General features: G+C 43.9%; 1 protein-coding gene across 7 annotated transcripts in view; it reads right to left on the bottom strand.

The window, feature by feature from the left end:
- Positions 1 to 14,635: 14,635 nt before the first annotated feature.
- Positions 14,636 to 19,640, bottom strand: part of LOC139388297 (kelch-like protein 13) — a 69,742-nt gene continuing 64,737 nt past the window's right edge. For 4 of the 7 annotated variants that reach the window (XM_071134894.1, XM_071134891.1, XM_071134895.1 and 1 more), the window contains one exon: positions 14,766 to 15,890. In XM_071134894.1, the coding sequence (XP_070990995.1) occupies positions 15,403 to 15,890 (488 nt within the window). In that variant the 3' untranslated portion in view covers positions 14,766 to 15,402. Of the gene's footprint in view, positions 15,891 to 19,640 lie in introns of all 7 variants that reach the window. The other 3 variants (XM_071134896.1, XM_071134890.1, XM_071134892.1) reach the window with 2 other exon arrangements.

The following is a 19,640-nucleotide window of genomic DNA, read 5'->3' on the forward strand; positions in this document are numbered from 1 at the left end:
CATGACAACTACTGAGAACGTAACAACAACACAATATCATGACAACTACTGAGAACGTAACAACAACACAATATCATGACAACTACTGAGAACGTAACAACAACACAATATCATGACAACTACTGAAAATGTAACAACAACACAATGTCATGACAACTACTGAGAACGTAACAACAACACAATATCATGACAACTACTGAAAATGTAACAACAACACAATGTCATGACAACTACTGAGAATGTAACAACAACACAATGTCATGACAACTACTGAGAATGTAACAACAACACAATGTCATGACAACTACTGAGAACGTAACAACAACACAATGTCATGACAACTACTGAGAACGTAACAACAACACAATATCATGACAACTACTGAGAACGTAACAACAACACAATATCATGACAACTACTGAAAATGTAACAACAACACAATGTCATGACAACTACTGAGAATGTAACAACAACACAATGTCATGACAACTACTGAGAATGTAACAACAACACAATGTCATGACAACTACTGAGAACGTAACAACAACACAATGTCATGACAACTACTGAGAACGTAACAACAACACAATATCATGACAACTACTGAGAACGTAACAACAACACAATGTCATGACAACTACTGAAAATGTAACAACAACACAATATCATGACAACTACTGAGAATGTAACAACAACACAATGTCATGACAACTACTGAGAACGTAACAACAACACAATGTCATGACAACTACTGAGAATGTAACAACAACACAATGTCATGACAACTACTGAGAATGTAACAACAACACAATGTCATGACAACTACTGAGAATGTAACAACAAGACAAATGAGAAGTCATGGAGCATATACAAAGTGTGCTGCAAAAAAAACGGAACAGGTCTGATAGAAATACAGTACATTGGATTAATCATCCCTGGAAAGCATCCCGCTCTGCACACGTCAGTGAGGGAGAGTTAGTGTTATATACGATACCTGTTTTTCTATCCACCTGTTCAGCAGAGGCTGTATCCCCTATTTGAAGGTGTTGACTCCACAGCTTCCTACTCATAGTCACCATGGAAACACCAGCTAGTAGGCTGAGGCAGGTCCAGGGCTTTTGGCAGACGTTCAAATCAACTCATCTGTGAGAAAAAAGGAAACTTCATTGATAATATTATCTTTAACCCTCCTAGAACCCCTGTGCCTGACCCCTGTCATCTGAGTGTGGACAGCCGGCGCCCCCTCATCTTTATTTTATTTATTTCACCTTTATTTAACCAGGTAGACAAGTTGAGAACAAGTTCTCATTTACAATTGCGACCTGGCCAGGATAAAGCAAAGCAGTTCGACACATACAACAACACAGAGTTACACATGGAGTAAAACAAACATACAGTCAATAATACAGTAGAAACAAGTCTATATACGATGTGAGCAAATGAGGTGAGATAAGGGGAGTAAAGGTAAGAAAAGTCCATGGTGGTGAAATAAATACAATATAGCAAGTAAAACACTGGAATGGTAGATGTGCAGTGGAAGAATGTGCAAAGTAGAAATACAAATAATGGGGTGCAAAGGAGCAAAATAAATAAATACAGTAGGGGAATAGTCTTTGGGAGTGCTTCTCAGTGTACTCTAAGCTCACAGTTCTGTGGCTATCTGTCCAGCAGAGTAGGTTTAGACTCAGGGGCACACAACTGGCCCTCCCAGAGAGAGACACGTCACTCAGCAGACTGAGGCCCCCCACAGAGGAATCCCTGGGATGGATGGAGGGGGTGTTGTGGAAAACCGATCCTTGGTCTGCTCTGATCCTATCCTGCTCTGACTCCCTGTGTGGTTTAGAGCTGTTTGTCTCTTTTGTCTCTGATGTAAACACCAACCACTTCCATAATGTTGGCTCATGGTGAGTAGTCTACACAAATTATCTCATTCATTGCAAGAGGAAACAGTCACATCAACAGAGACATTTGAAATGTTGAAAATAACATTGTCACATTTCCAAATGTCACACTTTATTTGGATAGTCCAGATAGATGCTCTACAGATGGTCATACTATCAACAAACTATCAGTTGATAAGCAACTGCTTGTTAAGGTTACAGTTAAGTTTAGAATAAGGGTAAGGGCTAAGGTTAGGATTAGGGCTAGGGTACTAAAAATGAATGAAAAACTATAATGAACACATTTCTGATAAAGAACATAATATAGACCCAAGGTCACAATCATAAAGAGTTTGTATTTTGTTCATACAAATTCATCAGAGATCTATAACTAGTATGTGATCTACTAGTAAATGAAAGATTATAGTTGTCTTTATGAACATTATTGATTCATTTGGAGGACATGGATATACCAGCGTTCTCATGGAGATTCCCTAAAAACACATCACTTTCGATACATCTATGACCCGGTAGGGACTTTTCATTGCAGGTTAGGAGAACTTATGCAGCAGGTTAGGAGAATTAACGTAGCAGGTTAGGGGAATTAGGTTAAGGTTAGGAAAAGGGTTAGGATTATCAAAAATGCTCTCCTAACCTGCTACGAAAGGTCACTTCCAGTTATACAGTAGCTGTATCGAACTGGCGTGTTTTTAGGGAGTCCCGTTTTCATGATTACCACTAGATGTCATCATTACAGAGAATCATGCAGAAATTAAGACATTTTCTCCATAAAGAACAGATTTGTACATTCTTGGATTTACATTAATGTCCAGGAGATACATGGTTAAAAAATTTAATGTTTGGGAATTCAAAATAGAATATTTACAATAAGCATATGTTGCTCTCTTACTATGTAGATAACTGATTATTACAGAATGAATTCAAGCCCCTTCCCTTGGCTTGCCTCTGATCTGCTATTTGCTACCCAACAGACTCTCCTTAGCTTCTATTGATTGGTGTGTTTAATAAAAGAGGACTTAAATGGGAGAAAAGCAAACCGAAAAGGCCTAAAATCTTTTCCTTTTTATTTATAATATGAAGAGCGTGGTAACCGTGGCAACTAGCAGCACTGCATGATTATGCAGGAGAGAGCTGAGGAAGCTGATATTGAGTTCAGCCAGGAAGAGAGCAGTTTAAATCACTGTTGCCAACACTCACACACTGTGTCAACCTGCATATTCTCTCTCTCTCACAGACACACACAGACACACACAGACACACACACACACACAGTTACGCACTAATAAAATACTAAACCCCTTTCATTAAAGTAAATGAGTCTACCAGTTAGATGCCAATATGCCTTTACTTATGGATCCATCACAGGCCTGGGAGCAGGCTGCATGTCAACATGGAGCTACAGTTGATAATGACATTGTCAATAGCAACCTGATCCCCTCTTCTCCAGAGAGGAATAACCTAGTCAGCCTCCCCAGCTGATCAATACAGTGACCTGGAGAGGGGTAAGGGGTGAAATTGGGATGGGGTTGGACTGGATCACAGACCTGGCAGCTTCTTCTGCGTGTTCTGGGCTCCAAAGCCTCTCTGAGCGAAGCCAGGGCTTATGTGATGCCCTCTCAGACATATGAAGGTTGACTTGGCTGCAGTAGTTAGGTCATTACTCAGACTGACAGGAAGAGAATAGACAACAACAAAGCATTGAGAGAAAATAGCACCCATGCATCCTTTTTCCATATATACATGTAGAGTCATTGGGTGATTCTGAAGCTTCATTACATTCCTGTTCCCTCACCTGCTCTAGCTGATCAATAACAAAGTCAAGTTTTTACTGTGGTCTTTAGTGTAATGTGGATCTGTGGAAGTGCTCGTGGCTTTACCAATTACAAAGCTCTTCAACCTCATGCCCCGTTAGCCATTGAATAATGAACCACCATTTTGTCACACAAGAAGGGTTGCAGCCAAGAGCCGGGTGGCCCAGAGGAAGGTGTCATGGCAACAGCTCATTCTGAGGAGTGGTGGCGAACTGCACTGCCCCAGATCCACAGCTGAACACAGCGAGACAGGCCCAGGAGGCTGTGCTGCACTGCGCCCAGGTTGCTACAGTTTACTCCTGCCTCTTGTTATTGTCAGAAACGTAACTTCTCAGAAGTCATATGCAGGAGGTATTCTCTGATTGGAACAAAATGGAAGAGAGAGGTAGAACTGTGTGACACATTGGTCTTTGAAATATGATGGAATGAGACAAAAGCTGCCTGACTGAACAAAGATGTCAGTTGGAAAGGCAGAAAATCATGACATAGGGAGAAATATGGGTGTCACTTGTCAGGATGATTAAGAACCATGAGAACCCAATTAGATTTTGTCATAACATTAGTGTGGCAAGGCATAGGGTTCCAATGGTCATTGATGATGTATTGAAAGTCAAGCAGAGTAATCATCCAGAAATCATGGATTGCAAACGGTCCTCCTATGCTTTTTGTTCCAGGTACATTAATGATTAAGCAATACAGACATAGCCGTGAACTGTCGCTTTAATGTTTAACAGACTCTCTTATACAGAGCGACTTATCAGAGCAATTAAGGTTAAGTGCCTTGCTCAAGGACAAACTTTTCACCTAGTCATCTTGGGGATTCCAACCAGGAACTCTTTCAGTTACTCACCCAACTCTCTCAACCGCTAGGCTACCTGCTGCCCCTGTGAATCAGAGCATTGGCCTAATGGCCACCACTGCGCATGACTGACTCAGAGTGTGACATCATTGTTAACAACAGCTTCTGTAAGTATATACAAACTCCTGGATGTTTATCTAGTAATTCAGACACTGTTTTGCAATCGTCAGCTAGCGATCATTGCCACGTTTGCACACACTACTGAAATGATATAGCCACACTGAAAGGTTTGTGGAGTGTACAAACGCCCACAGGCAGTGTGTGTGGGGAATCTTTTATGTTGTCATTTTATTCCATTTGAAAGTACAGAACTGCAAAAATTGGGTTCACAAAATTGCCATACTAATGAATCTGATTTCAGGGGTGTAGGAAGGAGGTATAGTTAATTGGGTGGAAGATGAAGGGGAAGGATAGCGCGTGCTATGACAGCAGGGGCTGCAGGGGAAACTCGCTGCTCTGGACTCTGCTGACCACTCTGTCTCCCATTCCATGTACCAGAATGCTGCCGTTGGCGAGGACATTCTCACCTTTACTGTTAAGGCGAGGCTACAAGTTCCACCGCCAAAATATAATTTAGCACTCTGGTACCTTGCAAACCATGACCCATTCTGTATTCTACATGAGTCAAATGTAATGGAGTCAGTTCCCCATGTTGTGAATGGCTGCCGTTCATACAGGGTTTTTACATTGCTAGACATGACCACCTTGTTGATCTGATTGCCAGCGAGGTGAGACAAGTAGTCTCTCCAACAGCACACATGCAGAAACATTCTTGTGTAAGAGGAAGCTGGTTTGATGATGATGTGTTTTCCTGTGCGCCAAATACACCAGATATTTTTATTGTATGTATTTTTTATATAACAAGGCAAGTCAGTTAGTAACAAATTCTTATTTACAATGACGGCCTACCAAAAGGCAAATGGCCTCCTGCGGGGACAGGGGCTGGGATTTAAAAAAAATATATAAATAAAATATAAATATAGAACAAAACATACATCACGACAAGAGACAACACTACATAAAGAGAGACCTAAGATAACAACATAGCAAGGTAGCAACACATGACAACACAGCATGGTAGCAACACCACATAACAACAACTTGTTGGCAACAAAACATGGTAGCAGCACAAAACATGGTACAAACATTGTTGTTGTGGGGGGGAAGCCAGGTGGAGGGGCTCATTTTGGAAGTGGACTGCTCATTGGACGGCTACATGGTGCAGGCCTTTGCAGAGTATCTGTTTAAAAAATGCCAGCCCCGTGTGGCATGCTGGGACAGCCTCGGGTGGTGGTGCAAGCTGGTGGGGCTGATATTTGGTAGTCTCGGCCATGTACACAGGCTTGTAGTGCATGGCCTCCAGATTGCGGGTCTGATAAAAACTTGGGTAAGGCCATTGACTAGGTACTGATCTGTTTCAGTTGTCGTAGGCAGTCTAGTGGTTTGGAGGACTGCCATGCATACAGGGATCTTTGAAATGTTGGATCCTTTTTTTGTACATTTGATTGATGGATTCAAATAAAGTATTTAATGTGTGTGTGAGGAGAGGGGGCATTTGGTCTCTGAGCCTTGTGATGTGAGTGCTGGGACTCAGACTACAGACAGTGGTGGGTACAGACTGCAGACAGTGGTGGGTACAGACTACAGACAGTGGTGGGTACAGACTACAGACAGTGGTGGGTACAGACTACAGTCAGTGGTGGGTACAGACTACAGTCAGTCCCGAGAGGGGAGGTAGCGTGAGTGTGTGCGGACGGATGCCGACGCGAGGGTGGGTATAGTACTCTGGGACAGACATCCCAGGCAGCCCTGTACCCACCGTATCCCAGGCAGCCCTGTTCCAGACTTAATCACAACTCAAACGCAGTGCTCCCCCAGATGCTCTGTTCCTATAGTCAACTAGAACACAGATAAACCAAACAGATATTAACATTTGACCATACTGGCCTTTCCCTAACAATGTTTAGGTATCTTAAAGAGATAAGAGAACTTCCCTCACTCAGCAAGTCATTGCAATGTAATGCTTTATACATGAGGGAAGTATATTGTGAAAACAGAATTGAGGTATTGTGTCTTTTCTTTTTTGTTACAATATTAAAAGGGTACAAAAAGGTACAATAATTATGATTTTTTAAAACACATTCAAGGTCATTGCATAGACTGCAGGCTTGCAATGAATCAGTGAAAAATAAGAAAAAGTTTAGTTTTGGAATGAATTAACATCAAATAATTCCATGAATTAATTTCTTGCCAAGAGCAACATTCCAATAGGATAGCAGCAATGCGGTGCATGTTTTGCTTTGAAGTTTCAGTGCAAGTTTAATTTTTATTGATTAAGTATATTATATTGGGAATTAATCAGATATGTTAATCAGGTATTTCCAAGACATGATAGAATATTGACTTATAGTAGCTGAAATGTCATTTTGTGTGTTTATCTAAGAGCAGTATGTGAAAGCACTCATAGTCCATGACTACTTCTCAAGGTTAAAATCGAATGAGGAAAAGGTCCTGTACTTTGTCTCATGGGCCCAGAATAACATCCAAACTAGCCCACAGAAAAAGGTCTGCATGTAGAACAGTGTACCCAGATGCTTTCACTTTTACTATTATGTATATTAACAATTGTAGGTGACAACTTCTATGACATGTGAATTGTGTCATTTCAGCTGCCTTGTCCAGCCATTCTGTTTCTCATTAAGACCTTAGTGAAAAAGAGCATCCAGCCAAGACTACAATATAACATTTTTGCCTCAATCCACTTATTTCACATAAAGGGTACGTGAGATGAATCTGTGAGTCTATATCCTGGTCTCTGGTGTAAAATAAAGCCTGAACAGTATTTAACCTTGAAAAATAATAAGTGTTCACAGAGTTCTCCCAGTGGTTCGTCCCCTCTGTTGCCCAGGCAGGGTGGCCTTCTCTGCAGACCGGGAGTCAGGAGAAGTTAAATCAATCAGATGCTTCCTTTGCAGAGACAGAGAGGAGTCTCATAGGTTAAAAGAAAAATAACCAGACCACTGAGACACACAGAACAGCCCAGTGTGTGTGTCTGTTGGTCCGCTCCACTCACAGCAGCATCCCCGTCTGGCCCAGTGTCACGCCATACACTCTCTGGGGGTTCTCTGTTACTTTAGCATGGCGACCTGCGGCCTGGCCCCACCCACCCCCTGACCATGGGGGGAAAACAGGAACAAAACCACCCTAATATGAGATATACCAGATATTCAACAGCACAGAACAGAGTAGCAGGGATTGGAGTGCCGCAGTAGATTTGTACATGGGATAAACCCATTTTAATAATATTTTGGCTAAGACATTTAAATAAAAATGTCCCCACATGTATGGAACAGAATGATAAACTGAGGAAAATCATAAAAAAAAAGATCATTTTTAATAATATAAAACAATTGGAGGATGTGGCAGGAATACAATATCCAATTAGATCTGTTAGGAAACTCATTACTTGTTTTGTGTCTATTGAGTTGAGTTACATTGTAGTCATTTAGAAGACGCTCTTACCCAGAGCAACTAGGGTTCAGTGCCTTGCTCAAGGGCACATTGACATATGTTTCACCTAATTGGATCAGGCATTCAAACCAGCAACCTTTCGGTTATTGGCCCAACTATCTGAACCGCTAGGCTACCTGCTGCCGCCCATGGTTGGGGTTAATCATTTTGCTGCTGGCATTCCTGTGCACTTTATCACAAATGACAGCTGCGTCAGGCAAAGATAACGTCCTCCAACAAGAAACAGAATTCAAAGAAATAAGATATTCTTTGTTCAGATGAAAGGAAATTGGTCAGATATTGAAAAATGATCAATAATGGGGTGTGTTCTAAGCATGTCTGTGTATTAAATGGCCTGTGCGTGTCAGGGAATCTGTGTATAGGTGCATGACCTTACTTTTCATGCCAGAAAAAAAGCCTTCAGGTCAACACTGAAATGGCCTCGGAGTCAATCACTATCCGGAGTGTATTGATGTGTTAGGAGTATTAGTGAGACAGCAGAGTCGAGAGCCCTACACTGTTCACCATTACATGACCTTAGCTATCAACACAGACCCCCAGATTGTTTGATACCCATCTCCTCCACACTCATTTTACTTCATCCAAAACAAGCAATATTTTGACTGACAATGTGTTCTGCACACAACCTACATCCTGGAGAATCTGGGTCATTTTCTGCTTGGTACCATAGCCCCACAGGGGACATAGAAAACCATGCATGTGTAAAAACTCACACTGAATCCACATTTCCTTCCACCTCCTCTCTCTCTCTCAAAAAAAGGAAGTGAACATGCTGACAGGGGTGCTGAACACCTGGGAGAGAGGTGAGTAAAACGTGGGGTGGGGGGTGGGGGGGCAGTGTAATTTCCAACTCCAAAGCACTCCACTTCTCCTTGCATTCTGTTGTTCCTGTAACGTCGGATTAGCATTTGGGGCACAGCATCCCTCATTAACAAACCAAAGATACAGACTAAAGGATGTGTTTAGTCAGGCTCTAGATGCTGCTGCATTGAGACGGACCAATAGGAAACACAAGATAACAATGGGACTCTAATTAGACTCTGGTGACTAAATCTAATATCTTACATTATTGATACGATGATGAAAACACATACACCCCCTTTACCGATCTATGTGTTATATGTGCAGTATGTTGCAGCCTATCTGATCCAGTCTACTCTACCTGCAGACACAAAAGCAGCAGTCAGGGTTTGGGAACACACATCCTCCAACAGCCCCTCCCTGCTCCCCCTTCTACATGAGACTGTGGTAACAGCACATCACGGTCAAACTGCTGACCTTTTCACAATCAGTTGTGTGAGAACACTAAGCATACAGGATAATGAATAATGAAGTGAGAATGATGATAGCTGTAATGGATCACAGTAGAGACCCTGGCAGACAGGGTAATGTAGCGAGAATGATGATATCTGTAATGGATCACAGTAGAGACCCTGGCATACAGGGTAATGTAGCGAGAATGATGATAGCTGTAATGGATCACAGTAGAGACCCTGGCAGACAGGGTAATGAAGTGAGAATGATGATAGCTGTAATGGATCACAGTAGAGACCCTGGCATACAGGGTAATGTAGCGAGAATGATGATAGCTGTAATGGATCACAGTAGAGACCCTGGCATACAGGGTAATGTAGCGAGAATGATGATAGCTGTAATGGATCACAGTAGAGACCCTGGCAGACAGGGTAATGAAGTGAGAATGATGATAGCTATAATGGATCACAGTAGAGACCCTGGCAGACAGGGTAATGTAGCGAGAATGATGATAGCTGTAATGGATCACAGTAGAGACCCTGGCATACAGGGATAATGAAGTGAGAGCGATGATAGCTGTAATGGATCACAGTAGAGACCCTGGCATACAGGGATAATGAAGTGAGAGCGATGATAGCTGTAATGGATCACAGTAGAGACTCTGGCAGACAGGAGGGGAATTTTCACTGGGCTCTATACAGAGAGACATACACACAGGGAGCTACCGACACAGGCTGGAAGACATTCGCTGAAGCACCCTGTCATTTAATTGTTTTTTAATTAATGGAAAATGTGTTTACATTAGCATTTAATTCATATATACTTTACAAAAAATATAAAGGCAACATGTAAAGTGTTGGTCCCATGTTCCATGAGCTGAAATATAAGATCCCAGAAATGTTCCACACACACAAACTTATTTCTCTCAAATATTGTTCACAATTGTGTTTACATCCCTGTTAGTGAGCATTTCTCCTTTTCCAAGATAATACATCCACCTGACCGATGTGGCATATCAAAAAGCTGATTAAACAGAATGATCATTACACAGGTGCACCTTGTGCTGGGGACAATAAAACGCCACTAAAATGTGCAATTTTGTCACACAACCCAATGACATAAATGTCTCAAGTTTTGAGGGAGCATGAAATTGGCATACTGACTGCAGGAATGTCCACCAGAGCTGTTGCCAGAGAATTTAATGTTAATTTCTCTACCCTAAGAGAACGATGATGTCATTTTAGAGAATTTGGCAGTACATCCAACCGGTCTCATAACCACAGACCATGTATATGGCGTCGTGTGGGCAAGCGGTTTGCTGATGCCAATGTTGTGAACAGAGTGCCCCATGGTGGCGGTGGGGATATGGTATGGGCAGGCATAAACTACGGACAAAGAGCACAATTGCATTTTATTGATGGCAGTTTGAATGCACAAAAAAACTGTGATGAGATCCTGAGGCCTATTGTGATACCCATTTTTGGGGAGGAATCTTTGACCAACAGATGCATATCTATATTCCCAGTCATGTGAAATCCATAGATTAGGGCCTAATGAATTTATTACATTGACTGATTTCCTCATATGAACTGTAACTAACTCGGTAAAATCAATGAAATTGTTGCGTTTATAGCCTATTCTCCTTGGAGTAGGATAAATGGCCCAAAAAACTATTTCATTAATCAGCTTCATTCTAATCAGTGCAAAAAAAATGCATGATACATCTTCTCTTCTCTCCACTCAAAATCAATTAAACTTTTACCATATCCTGGTCCACAGAGAATTGTATTACCATATCCCGGTCCTCAGAGAATACCATATCCTGGTCCACAGAGAATTGTATTACCATATCCCGGTCCACAGAGAATACCATTACCATATCCCGGTCCACAGAGAATACCATTACCATATCCCGACCACAGAGAATACCATTACCATATCCTGGTCCACAGAGAATTGTATTACCATATCCCGGTCCACAGAGAATTGTATTACCATATCCCGGTCCACAGAGAATACCATTACCATATCCCGGTCCACAGAGAATACCATTACCATATCCCGGTCCACAGAGAATACCATTACCATATCCCAGTCCACAGAGAATACCATTACCATATCCCGGTCCACAGATAATTGTATTACCATATCCCGGTCCACAGAGAATACCATTACCATATCCTGGTCCTCAGAGAATACCATATCCTGGTCCACAGAGAATACCATTACCATATCCTGGTCCTCAGAGAATACCATATCCTGGTCCTCAGAGAATACCATTACCATATCCTGGTCCACAGAGAATACCATTACAATATCCTGGTCCACAGAGAATACCATTACCATATCCTGGTCCACAGAGAATACCATTACCATATCCTGGTCCACAGAGAATACCATTACCATATCCTGGTCCACAGAGAATACCATTACCATATCCTGGTCCACAGAGAATACCATTACCATATCCTGGTCCACAGAGAATACCATTACCATATCCTGGTCCACAGAGAATACCATTACCATATCCTGGTCCACAGAGAATACATTACCATATCCTGGTCCACAGATAATACCATTACCATATCCTGGTCCACAGAGAATACCATTACCATATCCTGGTCCTCAGATAATACCATTACCATATCCTGGTCCACAGAGAATACCATTACCATATCCTGGTCCACAGAGAATACCATTACCATATCCTGGTCCACACGACCAGGGCGAGCAAACAATGTAAAAAACATAACCGACTGATGACGCACGCTGCTGATGTAAATGTGAAGTAGGCCAACTGAAGCAGCCTTGAAGTTTACCTTCTGAACAGAACAAATGTGTGACTAACTAGCCTTACCATCAGCCCTAAAATCAAAATAAAAGGGCTTGCTCTGTCCTCTTGGTTGGCATTATGAATACATTTACCATCCATGAAGGTAACGTTGATTTCTTATCACACTGTATAAGTCCAGAGCATTTTACTATACACCTACTATGAGATGGGTTAGGATGTGTATTGCTCGTCTCAAATATGAGTCAGAACTAAACTAATTTCCCATTCAAGTGAGAGCGTAGTCTCCTCTCCCAGGGACCTCTGTGCCCCTCAAATATCAGTGACTGTGATGAACTGATGGAAAGACTTTTCAGTTAAGTGCAAGTAATTTAAGCGTAGTGTAAAATAGCACATGGATCCTGAGCAAAGAGCACCAAGCTATGGCACTCTCCACTCTCAGTAAACAACTGCCGGCACTTGAGCTCAGAGTCCCATATGAGTAGTATTCAGAGTGCAGCTGTCGATGAGCAGAACAACATCCATCAGGAAAACCAAGGCCAATCACTCCAGTCCCATTCCCCGTCATATCTTTCCTTCCTCCCCTCCCTCCCTCCCCCCCAGCAGTACCTTCCCCTGATCCCCCGGGGTTCCCAGTCGCTTGCCCTCGAACTGGCGCTGGAATCTGGATGTGTTAAAATAGCCCAGCACACTACTGGCCCTGAGGGTCTGGAGCTGAAGGAGACATGAGTGAACAGGACAAGGGCAGGCGGTGGCGATGGAGCACATTCACTGGAGGCTGTTGCCCAGATGCACCGCCCGAGGCACCACTGGATCATCTCATACATTTCTATATGAAAATGTTTTATTTAAAAAAAAAATATTCTGTGCCCAATAGTGTATCCTTTCATGCACCATCAAGCAAAAACAACCAGTGACATCAGTTTTCCTTTCCTTGCTCCAGCGTGTAGCAGATTTGTTTGTGTTGGACACCATATGCTGCCACTGAGGTTTTAATGGGCCAGAGGCAGGTGGCTAGGTTGTGGGTGACCTTACCTTCTGTCTGTGTGCCAGGTGAAAGGACACAGTGGAGGACGGTGGTGTCCTGAATCACTGGATACAGTGGAGGACGGTGGGGTCCTGAATCACTGGGCACAGTGGAGGACGGTGGTGTCCTAAATCACTGGGCACAGTGGAGGACGGTGGTGTCCTGGATCACTGGGCACAGTGGAGGACGGCGGTGTCCTGGATCACTGGGCACAGTGGAGGACGGCGGTGTCCTGGATCACTGGGCACAGTGGAGGACGGCGGTGTCCTGGATCACTGGGCACAGTGGAGGACGGCGGTGTCCTGGATCACTGGGCACAGTGGAGGACGGCGGTGTCCTGAATCACTGGGCACAGTGGAGGACGGCGGTGTCCTGAATCACTGGGCACAGTGGAGGACGGCGGTGTCCTGAATCACTGGGCACAGTGGAGGACGGTGGTGTCCTGAATCACTGGGCACAGTGGAGGACGGTGGTGTCCTGAATCACTGGGCACAGTGGAGGACGGTGGTGTCCTGAATCACTGGGCACAGTGGAGGACGGTGGTGTCCTGAATCACTGGGCACAGTGGAGGACGGTGGTGTCCTGAATCACTGGGCACAGTGGAGGACGGTGGTGTCCTGAATCACTGGGCACAGTGGAGGACGGTGGTGTCCTGAATCACTGGGCACAGTGGAGGACGGTGGTGTCCTGAATCACTGGGCACAGTGGAGGACGGTGGTGTCCTGAATCACTGGGCACAGTGGAGGACGGTGGTGTCCTGGATCACTGGGCACAGTGGAGGACGGTGGTGTCCTGAATCACTGGGCACAGTGGAGGACGGTGGTGTCCTGAATCACTGGGCACAGTGGGCAGGAATCAACTCAGTGAAGAATAGTGGTTATGGTTGTGATTAGGATTAAGACAGCAGACACTGCATCTTCACTTTGTGTGTACATCTACAGTTACTGTCTTGAAAACAATAAAGTATTTTTCTATTTAATCAGATGACAACTGGTTCATTCTGAGGACAACACTAGCTGGGGAGGGGAGGGGACTGGGGGGGGAGGAGGAGGGGGGAGAGAAGGAGTGGCTTGGTTGAGAGGAGGGGGAGTAGGAGGAGGAGGGGGAGAGGAGGAGGGGACTGGGGAGAGAAGGAGGGGGGAGGGGAGTAGGAGGGGGTGGAGATGGAGAGGACTGGAGGAGAGAAGGAGGGGAGTAGGAGGAGAGGAGGGGAGAGAAGGGGGAGGGGAGTAGGGGGGGGAGTAGGAGGAGAGGAGGGGAGAGAAGGGGGAGGGGAGTAGGGGGGGGGTAGGAGGAGAGGAGGGGAGAGAAGGGGAAGGGGAGTAGGGGGGGGGAGTAGGAGGAGAGGAGGGGAGAGAAGGGGGGAGTAGGAGGAGGAGGAGGAGGGGGTTCTGAGGCTGTACTGAAGTGACAATGCTTAATGATGAGATTATTTTCAACAAGTAAGTTGAGAAATAGAACGCGTCAGTGTTTTAAATGGGGAAAATACACTTTCCAGGAGGTTCTAAAACAGATAGTTGATGTTAAGCTCAATAAAAAACGCGCCAACCATGTGCCTAAGTAAATGGCAAGATACTTTGGGGAGACACCATTCTTTTTTCAAAATCTTGTTTATTAAATTTAGAAAACACAATTTTGTTAACGGTTTCATAGCAATAGCAGGAAAGAACTGAAACTGAAAGAGGGAGGGGGGGGTGGGCCGACCCCTGAGTTTAAAACTATCTCTGTGTGGAGCTCAGCTGCCCCTATCCTGCTGCGCTGGGTGTCGACTGGCCCTAACCTGGCAGACTAGTCAGTATGGTAACCAACAGCATGGGTTTTACCTGCTAAAACGTCTAAAGAAAAAGGATGTAATAAAACTTCAAAGACATCAGGTAGAAAAGTTGAATTGCAAAGTCACTCTTCAAGTCAAGGTATTTCCTGCCAAAATATACCAAATATGTAACATTAACATGTAATTAGGTTGCCAAACCATATCGGTATGTAGATTTCATCACTAGGGAGGGGGGTTCTGCACAGCTTTGGGGGAGGAAGGGGTGTATCGGGATGTAGATTTCATCACTAGGGAGGAAGGGGTGTATCGGGATGTAGATTTCATCACTAGGGAGGAAGGGGTGTATCGGGATGCAGTACAGATGTAGTCCAAAGAAGAAGTGCAAACAATGTCTATAGGGTGTTGGGGGTTGTGGGGGTGTGAGAGGAGCGGGGTGGGCTCCCCCCCCTGTTCTTCAAGGTGCTGAGAGGGGTGACTCTCTGGAGGGGGAGCCCATCAAGTCCTCTGGGGGAAACACGGTCAGTGTGCAGGCTCGGATCCCGCCCAGCGACTCAGGCAGGTCAAACACTTTGTGCCACTCGTCCTTCTCCGGGTCGTACTTCTGCACTATCTCCACCATGCAGCGGTTGTTCCATGAGTAGCCTCCCACCACGTAAATCTTGTTCTCGAACACGGCCACGCCCACGTCGCTCTGGCCCCGCAGCATGGCGGCGATGGGCGTCCACAGGTCCAGGGCCGGGGAGTAGTACTCACAGCTTAACACGTCATCGTAGTCGCTGGTGCCCCGGAAGTGATTCCCCCCGATGACGTAGAGGCGGTCGCCCACCGTGCACATACAGTGCAGGCCACGCACCGTGGTCATGGGCGCTTTCTGAGTCCATTTGTCTGCATCTGGGTCAAAGCACATCAGCTCTTTCTGAAATGTGTCGTGAGTGATTCCCCCTGCAACACAGAACAAAACCATATTAAATAAGACCCATGACATTGATTTCCTGGGGTTGAAAACCGCCCTGGGGTCTAATCAAAAGCATTTAATAGCCTGAGCCAATTGAACTGGACCTAATAGTAACTCTATCCTGGCCTCAACCTAGATCTACATTCAGCTCTGCCACGTTGTGTTGCCACGTTGTGTTGCCACGTTGTGTTGCCACGTTGTGTTGCCACGTTGTGTTGCCACGTTGTGCCGCCACGTTGTGCCTTGACCAGCTCCTGTCCTGTCAGTCACATGGCCAGACCACAGCACCGTGCCTGGCCTTGCAGAGCATGTAATCCTGAACCCCCAGTTCACTTTACTTCACACAACCTCATCAGAAACACACGGCTGCTCTTCCCAGCAACACACACACAATTAGCCCAATGCTTAGCAACACAAACACACACTACACACATTTTCTCAGCCACATACCTGCAATAAAATATGACAAATAAAATAAATCAGAAATTCATAACACTATAATACAGTGCATGTGTACCAAGGTTATTAATAGTTGTTTTAATTTCTATTAGTTTATTTAAAATTCTGTTATTTAGTGTGTTACTTTTCAGATTTGATTTACGAGTTTTTATTTGGTTTGATAGAAAGACGACATGATTATATGATTTAGTTTCAGTTGTATTGTTGGGGACAGAGAGTAGTCTACGCGTGAGATGCTAGGAGCCATTTATGTGGGGTAGGTCTAGTTATTTTTTTTAGGATGCCACTAGGGGTCAGTAATAAGGAACGTCATAGGTTTAAATGATGACTCAAACTAAACCTATCTTAGGCCGCGTTCCAGAGCATAGACATTGCGGACGCCTGACAGATCTTTCAACACCTGGATAGGTACTTTAAGTATCAGCTGACCACATCATATGTTACAGCAATCAGTCAGTCGATGACACAGTCGTATTGTCCCCTCCGCGGAGACAATACGCAGACCAGAGTTGACCCGCCTGGATCAGAAATGAGGGGGTGTCTCGCTTTCTCTGTCTTTGCCCTGGATTTCTTCCCTGTTGTTAGCTAGTGATTGCAAATGGTCTATTATTTTGAAAAGATGTTCAAGTAACCGCTATAACAATTAAAATACATGTCCTCATAGATGAAAGGCAGGTGGGAGGAGACGAGATCAATTGGGACCATTCTAGCCAATGAGAGGGCAAGGCAAATACGTGTGTGAACAACAGGCAGAACTAAGTTGTTTTTCTCAAAGTTACAGAATGTCATATGAATTCACTTATATCATTACATTTGTAACAACCTAAACATTACTCGATTTGATCAAATAAGCCAAACGTAATTTGACACTCTCATAGATCTCCATGCTAAAAGGTCTGCTTAGCTCGCGGGGACTGATTTTGGGAGGAGGTAATCCTCTCGTGTCACCTCTCCTCTCTGGTGATATCTAGCAATAGTGATGCACAAGCTAATCTTATTTGAATCATTTACTCACCAGAATCAGAAGCTCGAACAACCCATTAGGAAAAAAAGCTTGAAAACACATTAAAAAAAAACTGAACATAATTTATGTTTACTTTATTTTTGCAGCCAAAGATAATAGATCCAGTATAATTTTTAAACTGTTTTTCTAAATGATTTTATGTTACAGAAACTTTATTTTAGTTTACTATAATAACCTTGGCATGTACACATAGGCACTGTAGTGGTGGAAACAAAGGAATAGAAGGGACACACAAAACTGAGGAAAAGGGAGGGGGAAAAATACAAAACAGGACATGTCTATAGGGAAGGCTGAAAATAAAGAGGAACACAATCCCAGCATGCAACTGGGTGAGAGCCAGGCAGGCATCCCTTCCTCCCTGTGCTGTGTAGAGTGGCTGGGAGCACACCCAGCGAGGTGCAGTGCGATCTGCAGTGCATGCTGAATGGCGCCCCAATCCATCCACTGCTGCCCAATGATCTCTCTCGCTTTCTTTACCTCTTTCTTTCTCTCCTGCTCTCCCTCCCATACTCAATCTATACAGACCTATTTTTAGTCAGTGGCCCTGACTGATCAGAAGTCTAACACCAGCCTCCTCCTCGATCATTAGAGCAAACACTTAGATGCCAGAGTTCAATCCATTCTCGTTATTCAAGTGTGTGCGTGTGTGTGTGAGTGAGCGAGCATCATTAAAATAATCTCTGAGACAAGAAAGACATATCAAACCCACTAATAGAACAGCAGCTTGATACAGGCTGTGGTTCTTTTGTACAGTGGGACAAAAAATATTTAGTCAGCCACCAATTGTGCAAGTTCTCCCACTTAAAAAGACGAGAGGCCTGTAATTTTCATCATAGGTACACTTCAACTATGACAGACAAAATGAGGGGAAAAAAATCCAGAAAATCACATTGTAGGATTTTTAATGAATTTATTTACAAATTATGGTGGAAAATAAGTATTTGGTCACCTACAAACAAGCAAGATTTCTGGCTCTCACAGACCTGTAACTTCTTCTTTAAGAGGCTCCTCTGTCCTCCACTCGTTACCTGTATTAATGGCACCTGTTTGAACTTGTTATCAGTATAAAAGAAACCTGTCCACAACCTCAAACAGTCTCACTCCAAACTCCACTATGGCCAAGACCAAAGAGCTGTGAAAAGACACCAGAAACAAAATTGTAGACCTGCACCAGGCTGGGAAGACTGAATCTGCAATAGGTAAGCAACTTGGTTTGAAGAAATCAACTGTGGGAGCAATTTTAGGAAATGGAAGACATACAAGACCACTGATAATCTCCCTCGATCTGGGGCTCCACGCAAGATCTCACCCTGTGGGGTCAAAATGATCACAAGAACGGTGAGCAAAAATCCCAGAACCACACGGGGGGATCTAGTGAATGACCTGCAGAGAGCTGGGACCAAAGTAACAAAGCCTACCATCAGCAAGGGCATTGAAGATGAAACGTGGCTGGGTCTTTCAGCATGACAATGATCCCAAACACACTGCCCGGGCAACGAAGGAGTGGCTTCGTAAGAAGCATTTCAAGGTCCTGGCGTGGCCTAGCCAGTCTCCAGATCTCAACCCCATAGAACATCTTTGGAGGGAGTTGAAAGTCCGTGTTGCCCAGCAACAGCCCTAAAACATCACTGCTCTAGAGGAGATCTGCATGGAGGAATGGGCCAAAATACCAGCAACAGTGTGTGAAAACCTTGTGAAGACTTACAGAAAACGTTTGACCTCTGTCATTGCCAACAAAGGGTATATAACAAAGTATTGAGATAAACTTTTGTTATTGACCAAATACTTATTTTCCACCGCAATTTGCAAATAAATATATTTAAAAAATCCTACAATGTGATTTTCAGGATTTTTTCCCCTCATTTTGTCTGTCATAGTTGAAGTGTATCTATGATGATAATTACAAGCCTCTCATCTTTTTAAGTGGGAGAACTTGCACAATTGGTGGCTGACTAAATACTTTTGCCCCACTGTATGTTGAGCTGCAGCTCACTGCCCAAGGTAAGTAGCATCTTACACTAACTGATGTAACTGGCCAACAACCTTCAGGGCTTCTAATGGCTGAAGGATAGCTCTATTACAGATATATTTTTTACAGCAAATGTGGAGAGGATAGATTTTGTTTCCAAAAAATGTACAAAAGAATCTCAGAGACTCAATGTTCAGTTTTTTGTTAAAACTAAGCATCATACCGGCTCACTACAGATCCAGTTTCAATATCGGGCTGTGTCGCAGCCGGCTGCGACCGGGAGAT

The sequence above is a fragment of the Oncorhynchus clarkii genome, chromosome 29 (genome assembly GCF_045791955.1).
Source record: "Oncorhynchus clarkii lewisi isolate Uvic-CL-2024 chromosome 29, UVic_Ocla_1.0, whole genome shotgun sequence".
Lineage (NCBI taxonomy): Eukaryota > Metazoa > Chordata > Actinopteri > Salmoniformes > Salmonidae > Oncorhynchus > Oncorhynchus clarkii.